Raw genomic sequence first — 15,332 nt, forward strand, 5'->3', positions numbered from 1 at the left:
TGAAAACGTTAACCGTTAAATTCTATCTATCATTTTGCTTGCTTGGGCCAGTAATAGCTATGCGTACCGGAAGAGCTTATTTTTTGTATTGCAACCATATTAAAGCATACGTGTTTTAAACATTTATTAATGAAAACAATAAAGATATTTTAATAGAGTGAACATCTTTTTAAACAGGATATTTCTTACTTTTTGTGGCAGATATACATTAGGCGATTTTTTATATATCGCTGCGTCACATTGTTTGTTTACAAAAAAGTAAGAACGTCCACCCTTTGCGACTCGTTTTAAGTCTTAGGCCTTAATGTGGTTCCATATGACGTCAGTTTATGCTTAAGCGCAATAAAGCTGCATGTATTTGGACTACAATTTTCTTATATCGAAACTGGATGACTTTGTAATAGTCTTTCATCTATTTGTAATAGATTTTCAGTCACAGAATCACGGTTTCGATGACAGTCGAAGACAAGGTAAACCTACAAGAGAGTGCGGCAGATATTAAGTAAATTAAAACACCAACAACGAATACTAATAGATCCGTGCAAGGTATATGTAGAGGTGTAAAGCTACGGGCGCAAGTTAATGCCACGAGGCTGTGTTGCAAATAACCTTGTAATAGTAATCAACAAGGCCATGCAGAGGAACAATAAAAATGAAAGTGACTTTTGCTGTCATAATCTTAAAGCACAGATTTTTTAAGGCAACTACAGCGCGTTCGACAACCTTTATTACATCATACTTCTCGTGTTCGCGACGAGGTGCTGATGTGTTTACGGCGACGCTTCGCGCGTTAAAAGTGTTCGCGGGTCGATGACAAGACGCCGATGATGATGGAAGGATTAACACTTTCCAAAATATCAAGCATTTTCCTTTCACAATTGCTTCTAACATACGACGTTGACGTTGAAGCCATCATCGTATCTGACAATATTATTGGCAAATTTTGAAATTGTTTTTTAAAGGGATTAGTGCATTCTGCAATTGAAGGGATCCAGCATTTTTCGTTAACAACTGCTTATAGCTGCAATTCTTAAGTACATATATTACGGTTGTGGAAGAAGTTTGCCCATTTTCAAGTTAAAAGAATGTAACCAAAAATATAGTGGTCTGCATAAGAGCTGCCTGTTCAAATACTGGAAAAAAAAAAAAGCAACCCGTGTTTTCCTTCCGAGTTTCTTTTCGAAATAAAGTCGACTTCATTAGGGCGATATCTGTTTAAAAATCAGCCGTATGGGTGCTAAGGTTCTTAAAACCCGATTCTATTTCTATAGATTACTTGAGAGTTTAATATTTGATTTTTAAACGGTATGAACTCTACAAACGAAAATAGATTAATGCGTTTGCGCCTTTTTTAATGTGTTTGGCCTGGATTTCAGCTTTATATTTGCGCAGTTCGACCGAAAAACGGCAGACTTTTTAAGTTTACTTGTTTATAGAATATTCTAAAAGATATATATACGGCAAAGGCATCGTCATTATTACTTATTCAAATAGAATGCTTCGATTTGAATAATATATTCTGACGATGCCTTTGTTGGCGAAATATATTTATTTTAATAGTATCTAAATCTAAACTGAATTGCTAGCTTTGTTTGACTATTCTGGTGTTACTAACATTTAAACTCGCAGGGGTCAGGGTAATTTCCATTATCACATAAAACAATAGTTGTGTTGTTTACTTTTAAACTAACTTGCTATTGTGGGCCACAATAATCGGATAATGCCAAGTGTTAAACGCTTCTAGATCCCGTGATTTATTAATGAATCGGGCTTTTAATAGCCCAGGCACATTAAGGTTGAGTGTTATTGCAAGCGAGGTATGAATGCGTTTTGTTGTAGCAAATTAAAATTAGAAAACTTTTAAGTATGAGTAGATTTAGTGGTTGATGTATATGGGCTACTTTTATTGGGTGAATAATTACATTTTATCAACGAAACTACTTTACTTTTACTTTCTAAATGAAAGGTATGAACGTTACGTATGAATTAATACACCGGAAAATCGTCACAATTTTGCCCAGTATATGCTAAAAGCCAGAACGTCAACAGAATATTTGCCAAGTGTTCTGTTTCCCAAGTCCCAGTCGGCTCAATAGAGTTTATTAACAAACACATAAAAATATTTTTTCGGTTCTAGTTAACCGCTCATATTTTTGGTTCTGGGTAACTGGGTTGGCATTTTTAAGTTCCCCTTTTTATTTAATATTGCGCCCTAGTGAAACTATGATTGCTTACGGTTTCGGAATTACCCAGGCTCCCATTGCAAGGTAAAGAGAATTTCGCCTAAAGGGAAAAAGGGGATTTGCTTGGGCGCATTCCGCCAATCACATGCGTTGTAAGCCTCAGTAGCTCAGTTGAGGTTGTTATTAGGCGATAAGCAACCTAAGCAAGCTCAATACAACAGCAACGTCAAGTCTAGCGTTCTGTTTGTGCAGCATCTTGAACTTTAACCAATTCTATCGCTTAAGCTGTAGGGTAGCTGCCAGTCTGTTCTCATTTGCATTGTCGTGTCACAAACGCGTTTGTTCTGCACAGGAAGAGCGCGCGCAAAGGTCGAGAAGCCCATAGTGACGCAATAATGTCGGATTCGCGCAGTGTCAGCCATCATTCGTCACGAGCCAGCGGCCTTGACCGATTTGACGAATCCTGCGAGAAAACGACGCCTGAAATCCAGCAGAATAACTTGGAAGCAGTCGAAAGCCGCAGCCACATTTCGATGGCGGATTCGTTGGACGACATCGCTTTGGAAAAGCAACGTTTGGAAACCAAAGTCGACATCAGCGGAATGGAAACGCTTCCCATGGGGGAGGTGAAAGAAGCGAGGAAAGAGCGCGCAAAGTTTTTAGGGAGTAAAAGCCATTCCGGCACCAACTACGAGGATAGAGACCCAAAGCATGTGCAAGATTACATCAAGGTTTGTCGTGATTTTTCCTATTCCTCTTGCTTTAATTAAATATAAGTAGTGTTAGGTAATCACTTCTGTTGAACGGTTCTTCAGCTTTAACTAACTAATACAAGCAATGTAAAACCGTCACGGTTTAAATGATTCCTTAAACTTTTAAATGTTTTGTATAACAACTCAGTGCTTGAAAGTACAATATTTTGTAATTGACACATCCTTATTTGCGACCCACGTTTTTTGTGTATTAAGGCAACTTTAGTACTCGAAATAAAAAAATCGTAAACTTTTAATCTAATTTGTTTCCCAAACCATTAGCACCACGGGTTCTAATTAAACTACGAGCCAGGTTTTTAACACGTTCAGGAACATTAAGAATGTTGATTGCAGAGTTCAACACCTTGATTAATAGCGGCGAAATGAGTTTAGCAGATAAGCCAGAATTGGAGCCAACATTGTGCTTCAAAACCACGCGAAATAGACGTAGAATGTAATCAAAGGCCATACAGAAGTATAGGTAGCATTTTGTGAACGTTTCGAATAAATGCTGCAAATGAAAAAAAAATTATATACTTTCGACTTTGTTGTCTGAGTCAAAATCAGTCATTTATAAGTTCTAGTTTGTAATAGAGAAATATATTTCGCCAATCCGGCATCATCAGTCTCTGAACAAAACAAATACAAAATAATGCAAACACGTAAACCAGGTCGTAGAAATTAAATAAGAGTCGAAAGTATATTTCTACCATTTAAAGTCATTGTCGTTATTAACGTGCTTTAGGGCGAGGAGATATCTTCTTTTCACATATTCAGTTTGCATGGAATAAAAATTTATCAGAAATATTCTCAAAAGCCCCCTATGCCTTTGTAGGGAACATTTATGCTATCTACTTTTGTATCAATATTCATTCTACGGAATAACGACTTTTAAATGTTGGGCATAAAACTATGACGAATCGACATAAAGCTGTAGTCTCATCGATGTAAAACCATGTAAATGGCAAAACGCATGTAAAACCATGTTTTGGTGAATTTCGCGTATAGGTTAACGATAGCTTTTATGGATTCCAAAATCAGGAACTGGTAGTATGTAGTTTGTAAAACCACAACAACTAATGACGGTTTCCGCAGTTTGATTGAAGGCAATTTGCTATATATTAGGCGCGGTGTGTTCAGTTTAACACGGTTACATTAATTGTTTGCTGAAGTTGGTGTAATACTTTCAAATGCAATATAACCACGACGTTGAGCACGGCGATAGCGATATGATCAGGCGTAGGTCTAGGATTTCGGTTTAAGGGATGCCATGGATTTGTTTCAGAAATGAGGTCATAACGTGACGACACAAAGTTTTATAAGCTAACCAAGAATTAATCCATGTAAGCATACCGCATAGTCTGGTTAAAATTTAAGAATTTAAATCTGTGTTATCGATGACACTGTTACTTAAGTAAAGCTACCAAGGCTTTTCCAAAAGTTGGCAAATATTTGTCTGTTTATATAACCATTCCGCTATGTGGCAGACGAACGCTTAACTAAAGACGTTATGCATGTGTGACGTAACCAAGTTACGTCATAACATGTCGACACAAAGTTAAGTCAAAACTTGACGTCACGAATTTAAGTAATCATAAGAACCACACACAGATGTTTATTTTGTCAGTTTTCGTTTGCAGAGGTGTGTTACTTTCTCCCTATTCAAAAACAAAACAAAACTAGCATTCATGTAAAAATCACAAAAAATCCTAAAAACGGCAAATTATGGTCACAAGAGTATATAGGCTATATATATATATATTGAGATACCGTCGGACAGATTTAAAAGGCCGTTTGGTCAATTAAAACGAATTTAAAACAGCACTTATTAAATTTGGTCAAACATTAACAGGCGCCGTGAATTTTTATCGAGGAAGGATTCCTTGTATGAGCGATAGACGCTTCTGTGTACAGTTTGTATAAGAGAGCGTTTCTCAATCGCCTAGTGAGCCAACAACACATGGCATTTTAGTTCTAAGGTAACCAAGGTTGCTTCTATCGCCTAATACAAGCCCAACTGAGCTACTGAGGCTTACAACGCATGTGATTGGCAGAACGCGCTCAAGCAAATCCCATTTTTTCCCTTTAGGTGCAATTTTCTTTACCTTGAAAAGAGGCCTGGGTAATTTCGAAACCTTACGCAGCCCTGGTTTCATTAGGGCGCAACATTAAATAAAAAGGAGAACTTAAAATGCCAACCCAGTTTATTGACACTAAAAAAAACATGGGCGTTTAAATTGCTGCTGGTATCTAGAGCAATTAGAGTGTTTTTTAGGTGTTTCATAATAACGCTATGAAGTCAGCTGAGGGTCCGGCAAAAATTTGGCTTCCTGAGTTTTAATACGCTTTGCACATTGTCCTAAATTTTTAGTGAGCAAAACGGAAATTTAACCTCTTTTAGATAAGGGATAGCTTTTTACCAATTTCAATTGGAAATACTCTTAACGGTTCTAACCTTAATCTTTACTTTTATAATGTGCTGCAGCTAAACGCATCCAAGGCTCGCTTGAAGTAATACACAACCTTAATGTGCCTTTAAATACTAGATTTGGGCTTTCAAATATATTTTTTTTTGCAGATCCCCTTAAATGCGCTAATCCCTTAAACGAACAAAAAAATCGGAACAGTGATTCCCAACCGGGGTGCCGCGGTACCCTAAGGTGCCGTGTCTAATGCTCATGGGTGCTAACAAGAAAGTTTGGCTTCCATTAGAATTAGATTCTAATTTTACCTTATTGATCTTTGTATAAATGTTTTAGAAAACAAAACTTTATTATATTTATATGTTTTTTTAAATAAATGTTTTAATACTATTTATAGTGCAATAAATCAATATATAGTTCTTAACTAAATTGTGACCAACTGACGCGTGTTAATTGTTTCAAATACATTTATTGTGGCATGACAAACAGCTTCTGTGAAAATAATAAAGGGTGCAACATTTTATCTCGATTTAGTAAGCCAAAAGATCCATTGCAGTACGGTATGCCACGGTGCTTAAAAACTTTGATTTTTTTTACTTGTCTCAAATAAGTTAAAATAAAAACATTGTGGACACCTTCAAACTAATATGACGTCATTTTCCACTCAGGTTGATTTTTCTGACGTCATAGCAGAACCTGAGGGGTCGCACAGCTTCAACACGGTCTGGGGGACAAGTTACAAGGTTTTCTCGGTCACAAAGTTCTGGGTCTACAGGGTTATGACCCTGCTGCTCGGGATTCCAGCCGCTCTCTTGTGGGGAATCTACTTTGCTTTTTTGGCTTTCTTCAGCATTTGGTGCATCAGCCCGGCTGTCAAAAGCGTGGGAATATTGGTAGGCGCATGCGCAGTAGCCTACATGTTTGTAAATGCATAAAATCCTGACCAAAAATTATCCCCTTTAGAAATTGAAGCATTACTGCCTAATTCATATACTGTGATTTAAATACCTGACATTTTTAGCAAAGATAAGTAACAGTACCGGTAGCCTACCTACTTTAAATTAAACCAATTGTATACGCATCAGTTTAAGTTAGATCTATCACCCAACTACTGTAGTCTGCCCAACCAAATGATACAGCGCCAACATCAATACCGGATTACTCCTAATAGACTGACTGTTGGCTTTCTAGCACCACGTATTAACGATTTTAACAGTGAATGCACTGAACTAGATTTAATTCATTCCTTTCGTATCAGATGATCTTAAGACTATTTATAAAAAAAGGTATAAAACATATTTTTCTATTTGAATAACAAAATTATGACGCCGATTTATAAGGCGAAAAATATGTTTCTGTAAAATACCAAGAAATGATTTTATGTTTTATACCTGTGTTTATAAACAGTTTTAAGATCATGACAACAACGCTAATAATATAATTTTTTCAGCTGAGGTCTGTTGGTGGAATCTGGTCGGTTGTAGTCCGGACCTTCCTAGACCCTCTCTTCTCTTCGATCGGATTAATCCTGAGCGGAGTGAGACTGACAGTGATTCGGGCAGACTAAAGTTGCGTTTACGCTTTGTCGCGCACAAAATCGTAACCAATTTCTTTATCTGAATGATATACATTTTTGTTTACCTGTAATCTTTTTTTTTAACTTTCTTCCGATAAATAGGTTATCGCATTTTACTGAGACTGAAATATATTAAACTGCTTTTCGCGTTTCGCTTTATTTTGAGCGCTTGATGTTTTTCTAAAACGATGATACCCCCTCTTCTACAAACGATTTATATTCAGTTCAAAGCTAATTTCTGTAGCATGGTACCACTGAAGCAAGCGGGTTAATTATGAAGTCTCATTAATTGTCTTTTGCCCAATGAATCAATGTCACTCGTGGAATACTCAATTAAACATCTGAAATGACCCCATATGCTACAGCACCTAATCTCGTGCTTTGAACTGACTAATTTCAAAGTGGATCTTTGGCTACTATATTTTTCCAGTGCTGGAGTATTGGGGTTTGTGGTCACTAGTTTAACGCTCGTTGAGAACCACCAATGTATATTGCTTTTACTTTTCAAAGTGTATTGCCCTAATAAATGTGTACATACGTTTGTAGTCTATTTAACGGCCTCCCAAAAAGTTTTTTCGACACTTGTTTTTTGTCTGAAATACTGTTTGATGTCTACATTTATGAAGGTTTCTTGTATTATTTGCGTATTTGTCGTGGGTAAGGGCAGCTTGTTGCCATCTTGAACGCGTTTGTTAATATACATTGTTTTTGTTAATCAAATGTTGTGAAATGTAAACAAACAAACCAAATACATTTCATATAAATATTGGGACTTCAGAATTTGGCAGGATTAAGTTGAAATGAAAACCCTGGCGGAGCTAGTTCTTTGTAATCAAACAAACCATTCGAAAGATTTTCCTAAAATCCGTTTTAATCCATTTGATTTTTTATTAATTCTAATTGGACTCCCGGAGAACACAACATACTATAACCTCAGGAGCGTCCGATATCTGTGATTTCAATTTCGATAATTTCATAGAAAAGAGTGTCACGTGATCTGATACAAAATGACGCCAGAATTATAGTTAATAAACAGGATGGAATTAAACTAATACCAAAAGGTATGGTAATGATTGTCAGGGTCGCACACAAACAGCTGTATCAAGGGGCTAATTATTAATAGTGGAAAACTTTTAAAAACAAACAATTATATCTCGGCAACCTATAATGTTAGAAATTGCACCTAAGGTACACCTGGTTGGGAACCACGAACTCAGAGGGGATAGTTGGCCATAGCTTTTTTTCGAACTGCACACTTTAATTCAAGTACAACTTACACATTTCAAGCAAGAGTTGCTAAATCTGCCCAAGGACAACTGTATACTAAGTATGCAACTCAAAGTTTTTTATAGGTTTGCTTTTACTGACAAAGGGTGAATTTACCACATTCAGTTTCGAAGGAGTCAGATCGGGACAAAAATTGCAACGGGCCAAAAAATGGCGAAAACTTTGTTTATACTTCTAGATTGATTTTGCCTTTCATTATACTTTAAGAAACCAAGTCTTTGTACACAAGAGACTGACAGGAATTCGTGCAGACTTACTTAACGTTTGTCAGTTTTTCTTCTGCGCTGATTTTTTGCCAAAGTCTTTTTACACAAGGAAACGTTTGATTGTATTTGTTGGTTAAACGAAAGTGGCGAACATACAGAGATATAATAAACAAGGGACAGAGATAAACATGCTACCATTCCCATGCAAAAGGTTACAGGGACTTTCAACCAAAAAAGTAGCAAATACGGCAAAAAAACAAGCTTTGGAACGGTTTAGACAAGCACTACAGTAAGCAACGTTGAAAAAGGTAAATTGGTTTGTTTTGCTGGGGTGTGAAACCGAATACAGACGTTTCTGGTACCAAACATACGCATACAGTTAAGTATAGGTTGCAGCAAATGCATTTAAAAATAACATTTGTTAAAGACAGATTCCTCTAGAATCTAGAACGGGTTAAACTGGGGGTCCGTGAACCCCTTTGGTGGACTTATTTTAGGGGATCCAGGAAGGCCTAATTGAAAATCTTAAATGAATAATTTGAAAAATAAAACTCCCATTTCTCAATTTCAGTTTCCCATTTGTTGGACCGAAAACAGTAGGTTTCTTAAGTAAACTTGCTTCATGACGTAATTATACATTTTTATATGACGTCATCTCTAATAATACCCCTTCCCTGGTTCACAAAAATCACGAGCATTTTTTGGGTTCCGTATTAAAAAAGGTTTAAGATCTAGATACTGGCTACAAAAAGAGCTGGAACAAAAACGTCCAGCAGTCGTGAAAAAGCGTTGTAAGCTTGCTTCAAATGAGGTGAAAAAAATGTCAGCCTATGTTCAATTCTTAGCTAATGTTTTAAGAAACCGCTGTACAGCAAAAAAGAGAAAACAAACGGTTGAAAAGAAAATAGAAAACCGGGAATTTTTAAGCGACAAAATCAACAGCTTTAAACAAGAAATCTACTTTTAAGTCCAGCAGATGCAGATGTTGTTAGTTTGGGCAACGCTAAATTGATCTACGAACACACGCAAGAGATCTAAAGGTAACAATTAACTACGAACATTTATAAAATGTGGGGACGACTTTCGCTGTTTCACTGGTTGTTAGGGGAAAGCAACCCGCGGCCACCATTTTGTGTCACAAATCTGTTTTTGAAATTAAAGATCCGACACTTTGATTTTGGGAGAAATTGTTAAACAATGGTAAAATGTTCTCTGTCAAAAAATAGATTTCCTAAATAGTATTTTACGGGATATACGTTTTTAATTTTTACACAACATTTTCTAATGACTTTCAAAAGACTCAAAATTCCTCAAAATTTGTAAATTTTCTTAACCACCAGATGGAAGTTGCGGTTAAATGACGTCATAAATTACGTCAAACTAGGAAGATTACGTTAAGATATACGTCAGAACTAGGACGCACGTCGCAAGTTTTTTGCCTAAATTGAAGAGCAAAGTTAGAACTATTCATATCGCGGCAAAAAGGCGAAAAAAAGAAAAGAAAAGTTGGGCTTGGAAAAGCAAGTCGAAATTTCTCAGAGCGAAAAACTTAAAAAAAAAAAAAAAACTTGACAAAAACTTGAAAAGACAAATTAGTCAATGTATAGTTCCGAAACATTGCTTGTAAAATTAATATCAAAGCCCATAAAGAAGTATGGAGGTTTGGTAAACGTTTCAAAAATACTACCTACTTGTGATATTTATTCTTCAACTACGACCTTAAGTTATTATCTTGATATTTATTGGAAACGTTCACAAAATAATACCTACTTCTGTATGGGCTTTGATATGCCAACCTGACGGGTTAAACATAAGCAATCACCAGCTAAAGTACTCCAAGGCCAAATTCGGCAGATCTAAGTATTATTTTATAAAGCTTAAACCAGAAGCAAAAACAATGAGCAGAACACTAATTGATTTAAACGCTTGTTTAAAGCTTTAATTTAGTTTCGAAAGAAGCTTCTCGCTCAAAAGCCAGTTACAACTTGAGAACGCCTGTGACGTCTTCTACGTCACACAGAGTGTGATATGACGTCACAAATGTCGAACAAATACAGAAAGGGCGCGAAAGACGTTTTTGCAAACTCAGTGGAAAAACGCGACAAAGTGAATTTAGACAAAACTAGTTGAAAGCTGGCGCTACTAGGGATGTCCGATAAAATGGATCGTGACCGATACACGATACCTGGGTCACGCTTTCAGCTACTTGTCCGATATTTTGGTCTTGATGCCGTTTCGATAACTGTTCAAGGCAATAGTATAAATTCGGCCAAGTTTTAATGTTTTTAATTTAGAAAATAGTAATTCCATAGCTGAAGCCAAATTTTCCACTAACAAGGAAAATAGTCTTTAGACGACTTAATTTTATCTACTTTAGGTTGTCCATTAGAATAATATGTATCAGACCAGAAGGCAATATCGGGTATCAGACTGAAATATGGAGTATCGAACACCCCTAGTAGGTTTCCTGGCCTTATTTGCTAGCAGAGCGACATATTGGATACACCATGCCATTCTTCAATTACTTTCTACTAAACAATTGCTTAAACGAGCAAAGGTCAAAAGTATCAACCGCTTTAATGCTTCGATATTTTGAATAAACGCAAGAAATCACACCTTCGATCGAAAAAGAGCTAAGGTAAGAACAACAAGAGAATAGAAAGAAAGATATCGGGCGCTTCAAGCCTATTTACACTGGACCATTCTTCGGCAGAGCGCGAGAAACCGTTGTTACGTCACAACAACGCTACCTCTATAACGTCATCACCAGTCCCAGTATTGGGAAACCCCCGCAAAAATCCAAAAAAAGTCAATTTCTCCTTACCGTAAAAAACAAAAAAACGCTTAATTCCAAAAATAGTGACGTCATAATACTAGGATTTCATGGGGGTGGATGTGAGGGGACCTGCGGGGGTGCTAGGCAGGAAAGTGGACACCCTGCGTGCGGGATTGGGGCGTAGAGGGGTGTTTTGTGCGGCGGTGTGGGGATAGCGGGAGTGGTAGCGGGTAAGCTTGATGAACTTGACAGTGACGAGGCGACCGTCGAACCAGGATCCGTGCAAGGAGCGAAAGGCCTGACCGGCCCCGGCGCACGTGGCGCACTTCAGGTACACCAGGCCCTGCGAAGGGGACGCCCCCGGAAAAAGTTGACATCAGTATTTTGTTTTTCGAAAAACACTTTTTTTATTTAAAACAAATTTTGTTGGACTGGATTTTTTTTGCCTTCCAACTTATGATTAAAATGCGAGGTGTGACGTCATAACTTGATGACGGCCATGTTTTGTCTTTTTTCAATAATTTTTTTTTAATTTACAAAAAAGTAGGTATGAGACTTGATTTTTTTGCTTTTAAAATAATCAAAAAGCGAGATGTGACGTCATGGCATGATGACGTCGATTAATTACGGGGCTCCGAATTTACTTTTTATGAATATTTCCATTCAGTAAATTCTTATAAATATCTTGTCGAATTTCAATTTGATTTGAATTGATTGTAAATTAATAACTAACTACTTCTAGTTCGTAGATTACGTAATTTCTAGTTTTCGCAAACTCGTCGCTATAATTTCTAACAATGTAACAAATTAATTCAAAAATTAAAAAAACAAAATTAAAAAACTTGAAAATAAATTCCTGAAAAAACAGATTGCAATAAAATAATCATTTTACCTCGTTTGAATTCTTTTCGACCTGTATGTCGAGTATTTCGTTGTTTTCCGCGCACTTTTCTAAAATCGAGTCGCGAATCTGCAATTCCCAACCGTCGCCCTTTTCACTAAAAAATATAAAATTTAGTAAAAAATTCACTTTAAAATGATTCCAGCCACCACTAAATCCAGTTAGACTCTTTAGTCGAAACTTTCCTGTATAAGAGATGCAAGAGTTTTGTTTTGGGTTTTGATATTTAATTGACACTAAAAAAATTGTGCTTTTAAAGGTTTTTTTTTGTACTAAAACGATACAAAAACATCACAAATACAGCTCTAAAGCTCATTTTTAGGTCACTTTAAAAGCTTGATCTCTTATTAACGTTTAGTTAATTTAAATCAAAAAACGGTTTAAAAACTGAAACCGTTGAAAATATAAAAATGGCGTAAAATGAATTAAACAAAACAACTAAAATTATTTAAAAACAGAAAACAACCTCAAATAGTTGAAAAACAAAGAATAACTCAAAACGATTAAGAAAATAACCTAAAACAATAAAAAAAACAAAAAAGGTAACCTAAAACAGTTGTAAAACAAAAAGCAGCTATTTTGCGCTTGTTTGACGAACTCACACTTCAGGGCCGAATAGGTTCCTTAGCTTGGACAAGGAGTTGGACTGAAGGTTCGTGCCAAACGCCATGGGGTTATCGGTGGTAAATAAGTGGGGTCAGAAAATGGGTTAGGGTTGAAATTAATAGGGAAGTTAGTAATGTTAGGGGTTTATGTTGTTTAGGACAGATTTGGGTCTCAATCCGCCGGGTTTAGGGCTTATTCCGATTTAGACGGTACTAATACCATAAGGTATTTAGTCTTATTCTGAAGTGTGCTTTATTCTAACGTTGAGGTTGATCTTATTTCGGTCTTATGGCTGTAGTCCAACAATACAACTCACACTTCAGGATCGAACAGGTTCCTTATCTTGAGACAAGGAGTCGGGCTGAACGAGGGAGTGTTAATGGAGCGGTTGGTGTCGAAGGCCTCCCCCTGCCACACGCGTCCGGGGGGTTGCTGCTTCTTGCTCGGTGACGTCACCTAAATGCAAGCAGTGACGTCATCGAAAATCGATGCGCGCGGGAAAAAGGTGGGTGGTTTATATTCAAGTTTGACTGGACTTTTGGCGAATCACTAATATTAAAAATAAGAAACAGTTTTATGAATAAATGTTTAGCTAAATCTAATAATACAGAAGCCCAGATATATTTTGTTTTGAAACGAAGAAATTCTTTAAAATTTATAATTTCGCTGCGCGCAGGTTAGTCATTTTCAAGTTGTACTGGACTTTAGTCAACTTAAAATTTATTGATAAGAAAAAGACTACTTTAAAAATAAGTTTATCTTATACTTACACTATAAAGCCGTTAGAACTGTTCAGACAAAACTGTTATTTAGCTTCACTAAGCACGGCTCTGTAATGTAGCTCATAAAATTCGTAAAATATAGAGCTTTTACCCAGTTCTAGTGTTCTAGATAAATAAAGTGTTTCCATTGTAATTCTACTTTTAGAATTACATTTACCTGGATCCACCTCCAGACGAGAAAGTCTTCCCCCGAGATGCGCTGATTCTCAACCCGGATGCGTGCCACGTGATCTGATACAAAATGACGCCAGAATTATAGTTAATAAACAGAATGGAATTAAACTAATACCAAAAGGTATGGTAATGATTGTCAGGGTCGCACACAAACAGCTGTATCAAGGGGCTAATTATTAATAGTGGAAAACTTTTAAAAACAAACAAATATCTCTCGGCAAACTATAATGTTAGAAATTGTACCCAAGGTACCCCTGGTTGGGAACCACGAACTCAGAGGGGATAGTTGGCCATAGCTTTCTTTCGAACTGCACACTTTAATTCAAGTACAACTTACACATTTCAAGCAAGAGTTGCTAAATCTGCCCAAGGACAACTGTATACTAAGTATGCAACTCAAAGTTTTTTATAGGTTTGCTTTTACTGACTAAGGGTGAATTTACCACATTCAGTTTCGAATGAGTCGGATCGGGGCAAAAATTGCAACGGGACAAAAAATGGCGAAAACTTTGTTTATACTTTAGATTGATTTTGCCTTTCATTATACTTTAAGAAACCAAGTCTTTGTACACAAGAGACTGACAGGAATTCGTGCAGACTAACTTAATAACGTTTGTCAGTTTTTCTTCTGCGCTGATTTTTTGCCAAAGTCTTTTTACACAAGGAAACGTTTGATTGTATTTGTTGGTTAAACGAAAGTGGCGAAGATACAGAGATATAATAAACAAGGGACAGAGATAAACATGCTACCATTCCCATGCAAAAGGTTACAGGAAGTTTCGACCAAAAAAGTAGCAAATACGGCAAAAAACAAGCTTTGGAACGGTTTAGATAAGCACTACAGTAAGCAACGTTGAAAAAGGTAAATTGGTTTGTTTTGCTGGGGTGTGAAACCGAATACAGACGTTTCTGGTACCAAAAATACGCATACAGTTAAGTATAGGTTGCAGCAAATGCATTTAAAAATAACATTTGTTAAAGACAGATTCCTCTAGAACCTAGAACGGGTTTTTCTAAACTGGGGTCCGTGAACCCCTTTGGTGGACTTATTTTAGGGGATCCAGAAAGGCCTAATGGAAATCCTAATGAATAATTTGAAAAATAAAACTCCATTTCTCAATTTCAGTTTCCCATTTGTTGGACCGAAAACAGTAGGTTTCTTAATTAAACTTGCTTCATGACGTAATTATATATTTTTATATGACGTCATCTCTAATAATACCCCTTCCCTGGTTCACAAAAATCACGAGCATTTTTTGGGTTCCGTATTAAAATAGGTTCAAGATCTAGATACTGGCTACAAAAAGAGCTGGAACAAAAACGTCCAGCAGTCGTGAAAAAGTGTTGTAAGCTTGCTTCAAATGAGGTGAAAAAAATTTCAGCCTATGTTCAATTTTTAGCTGATGTTTTAAGAAACCGCTGTACAGCAAAAAAGAGAAAACAAACGGTTGAAAAGAAAATAGAAAACCGGGCATTTTTAAGCGACAAAATCAACAGCTTTAAACAAGAAATCTACTTTTAAGTCCAGCAGATGGTGTTAGTTTGGGCAACGCTAAATTGATCTACGAACACACGCAAGAGATCTAAAGGTAACAATTAACTACGAACATTTATAAAATGTGGGGACGACTTTCGCTGTTTCACTGGTTGTTAGGGGAAAGCAACC

At 36.6% G+C, this 15,332-nt stretch overlaps 2 protein-coding genes across 2 annotated transcripts; one reads left to right on the plus strand and one right to left on the minus strand.

The window, feature by feature from the left end:
- Positions 1–2,376: 2,376 nt before the first annotated feature.
- On the plus strand, positions 2,377–6,935 carry LOC146163144 (caveolin-1-like). The gene is made up of 3 exons (XM_083382345.1): positions 2,377–2,914; positions 6,027–6,251; positions 6,809–6,935. The coding sequence occupies exons 1-3, from the start codon at positions 2,579–2,581 to the stop codon at positions 6,923–6,925; spliced, it is 678 nt and encodes a 225-aa protein (XP_083238471.1). The 5' UTR covers positions 2,377–2,578; the 3' UTR covers positions 6,926–6,935.
- Positions 6,936–9,906: 2,971 nt separating this feature from the next.
- On the minus strand, positions 9,907–14,007 carry LOC146163145 (inner nuclear membrane protein Man1-like). Its single transcript, XM_083382924.1, has 5 exons — positions 14,004–14,007; positions 13,650–13,723; positions 13,027–13,166; positions 12,096–12,201; positions 9,907–11,546 (listed from the first exon to the last, which is right to left on the minus strand). Exons 1-5 carry the CDS (start codon positions 14,005–14,007, stop codon positions 11,301–11,303), a joined length of 570 nt encoding a protein of 189 aa, XP_083239050.1. The 3' UTR covers positions 9,907–11,300.
- Between the last annotated feature and the right edge of the window lie 1,325 nt (positions 14,008–15,332).

Source organism: Ascidiella aspersa, chromosome 2 (assembly GCF_963924565.1).
Source record: "Ascidiella aspersa chromosome 2, kaAscAspe10.2, whole genome shotgun sequence".
NCBI classification, from domain to species: domain Eukaryota; kingdom Metazoa; phylum Chordata; class Ascidiacea; order Phlebobranchia; family Ascidiidae; genus Ascidiella; species Ascidiella aspersa.

Bases quoted from the DNA above. Each gene is read 5' to 3' on its own strand.
- LOC146163145 (XM_083382924.1), bottom strand. The intron at 12,202-13,026 runs GTGAGTTGTATT...TATATTTTTTAG, and splicing joins AACCTGTTCGATCCTGAAGT to TGAAAAGGGCGACGGTTGGG. The intron at 11,547-12,095 runs GTAAAATGATTA...TCCCCTTCGCAG, and splicing joins TCGAAAAGAATTCAAACGAG to GGCCTGGTGTACCTGAAGTG.
- LOC146163144 (XM_083382345.1), top strand. From the start codon at position 2,579: ATGTCGGATTCGCGCAGTGTCAGCCATCATTCGTCACGAGCCAGCGGC. The intron at 2,915-6,026 runs GTTTGTCGTGAT...TTTTCCACTCAG, and splicing joins ATGTGCAAGATTACATCAAG to GTTGATTTTTCTGACGTCAT. The intron at 6,252-6,808 runs GTAGGCGCATGC...TAATTTTTTCAG, and splicing joins TCAAAAGCGTGGGAATATTG to CTGAGGTCTGTTGGTGGAAT.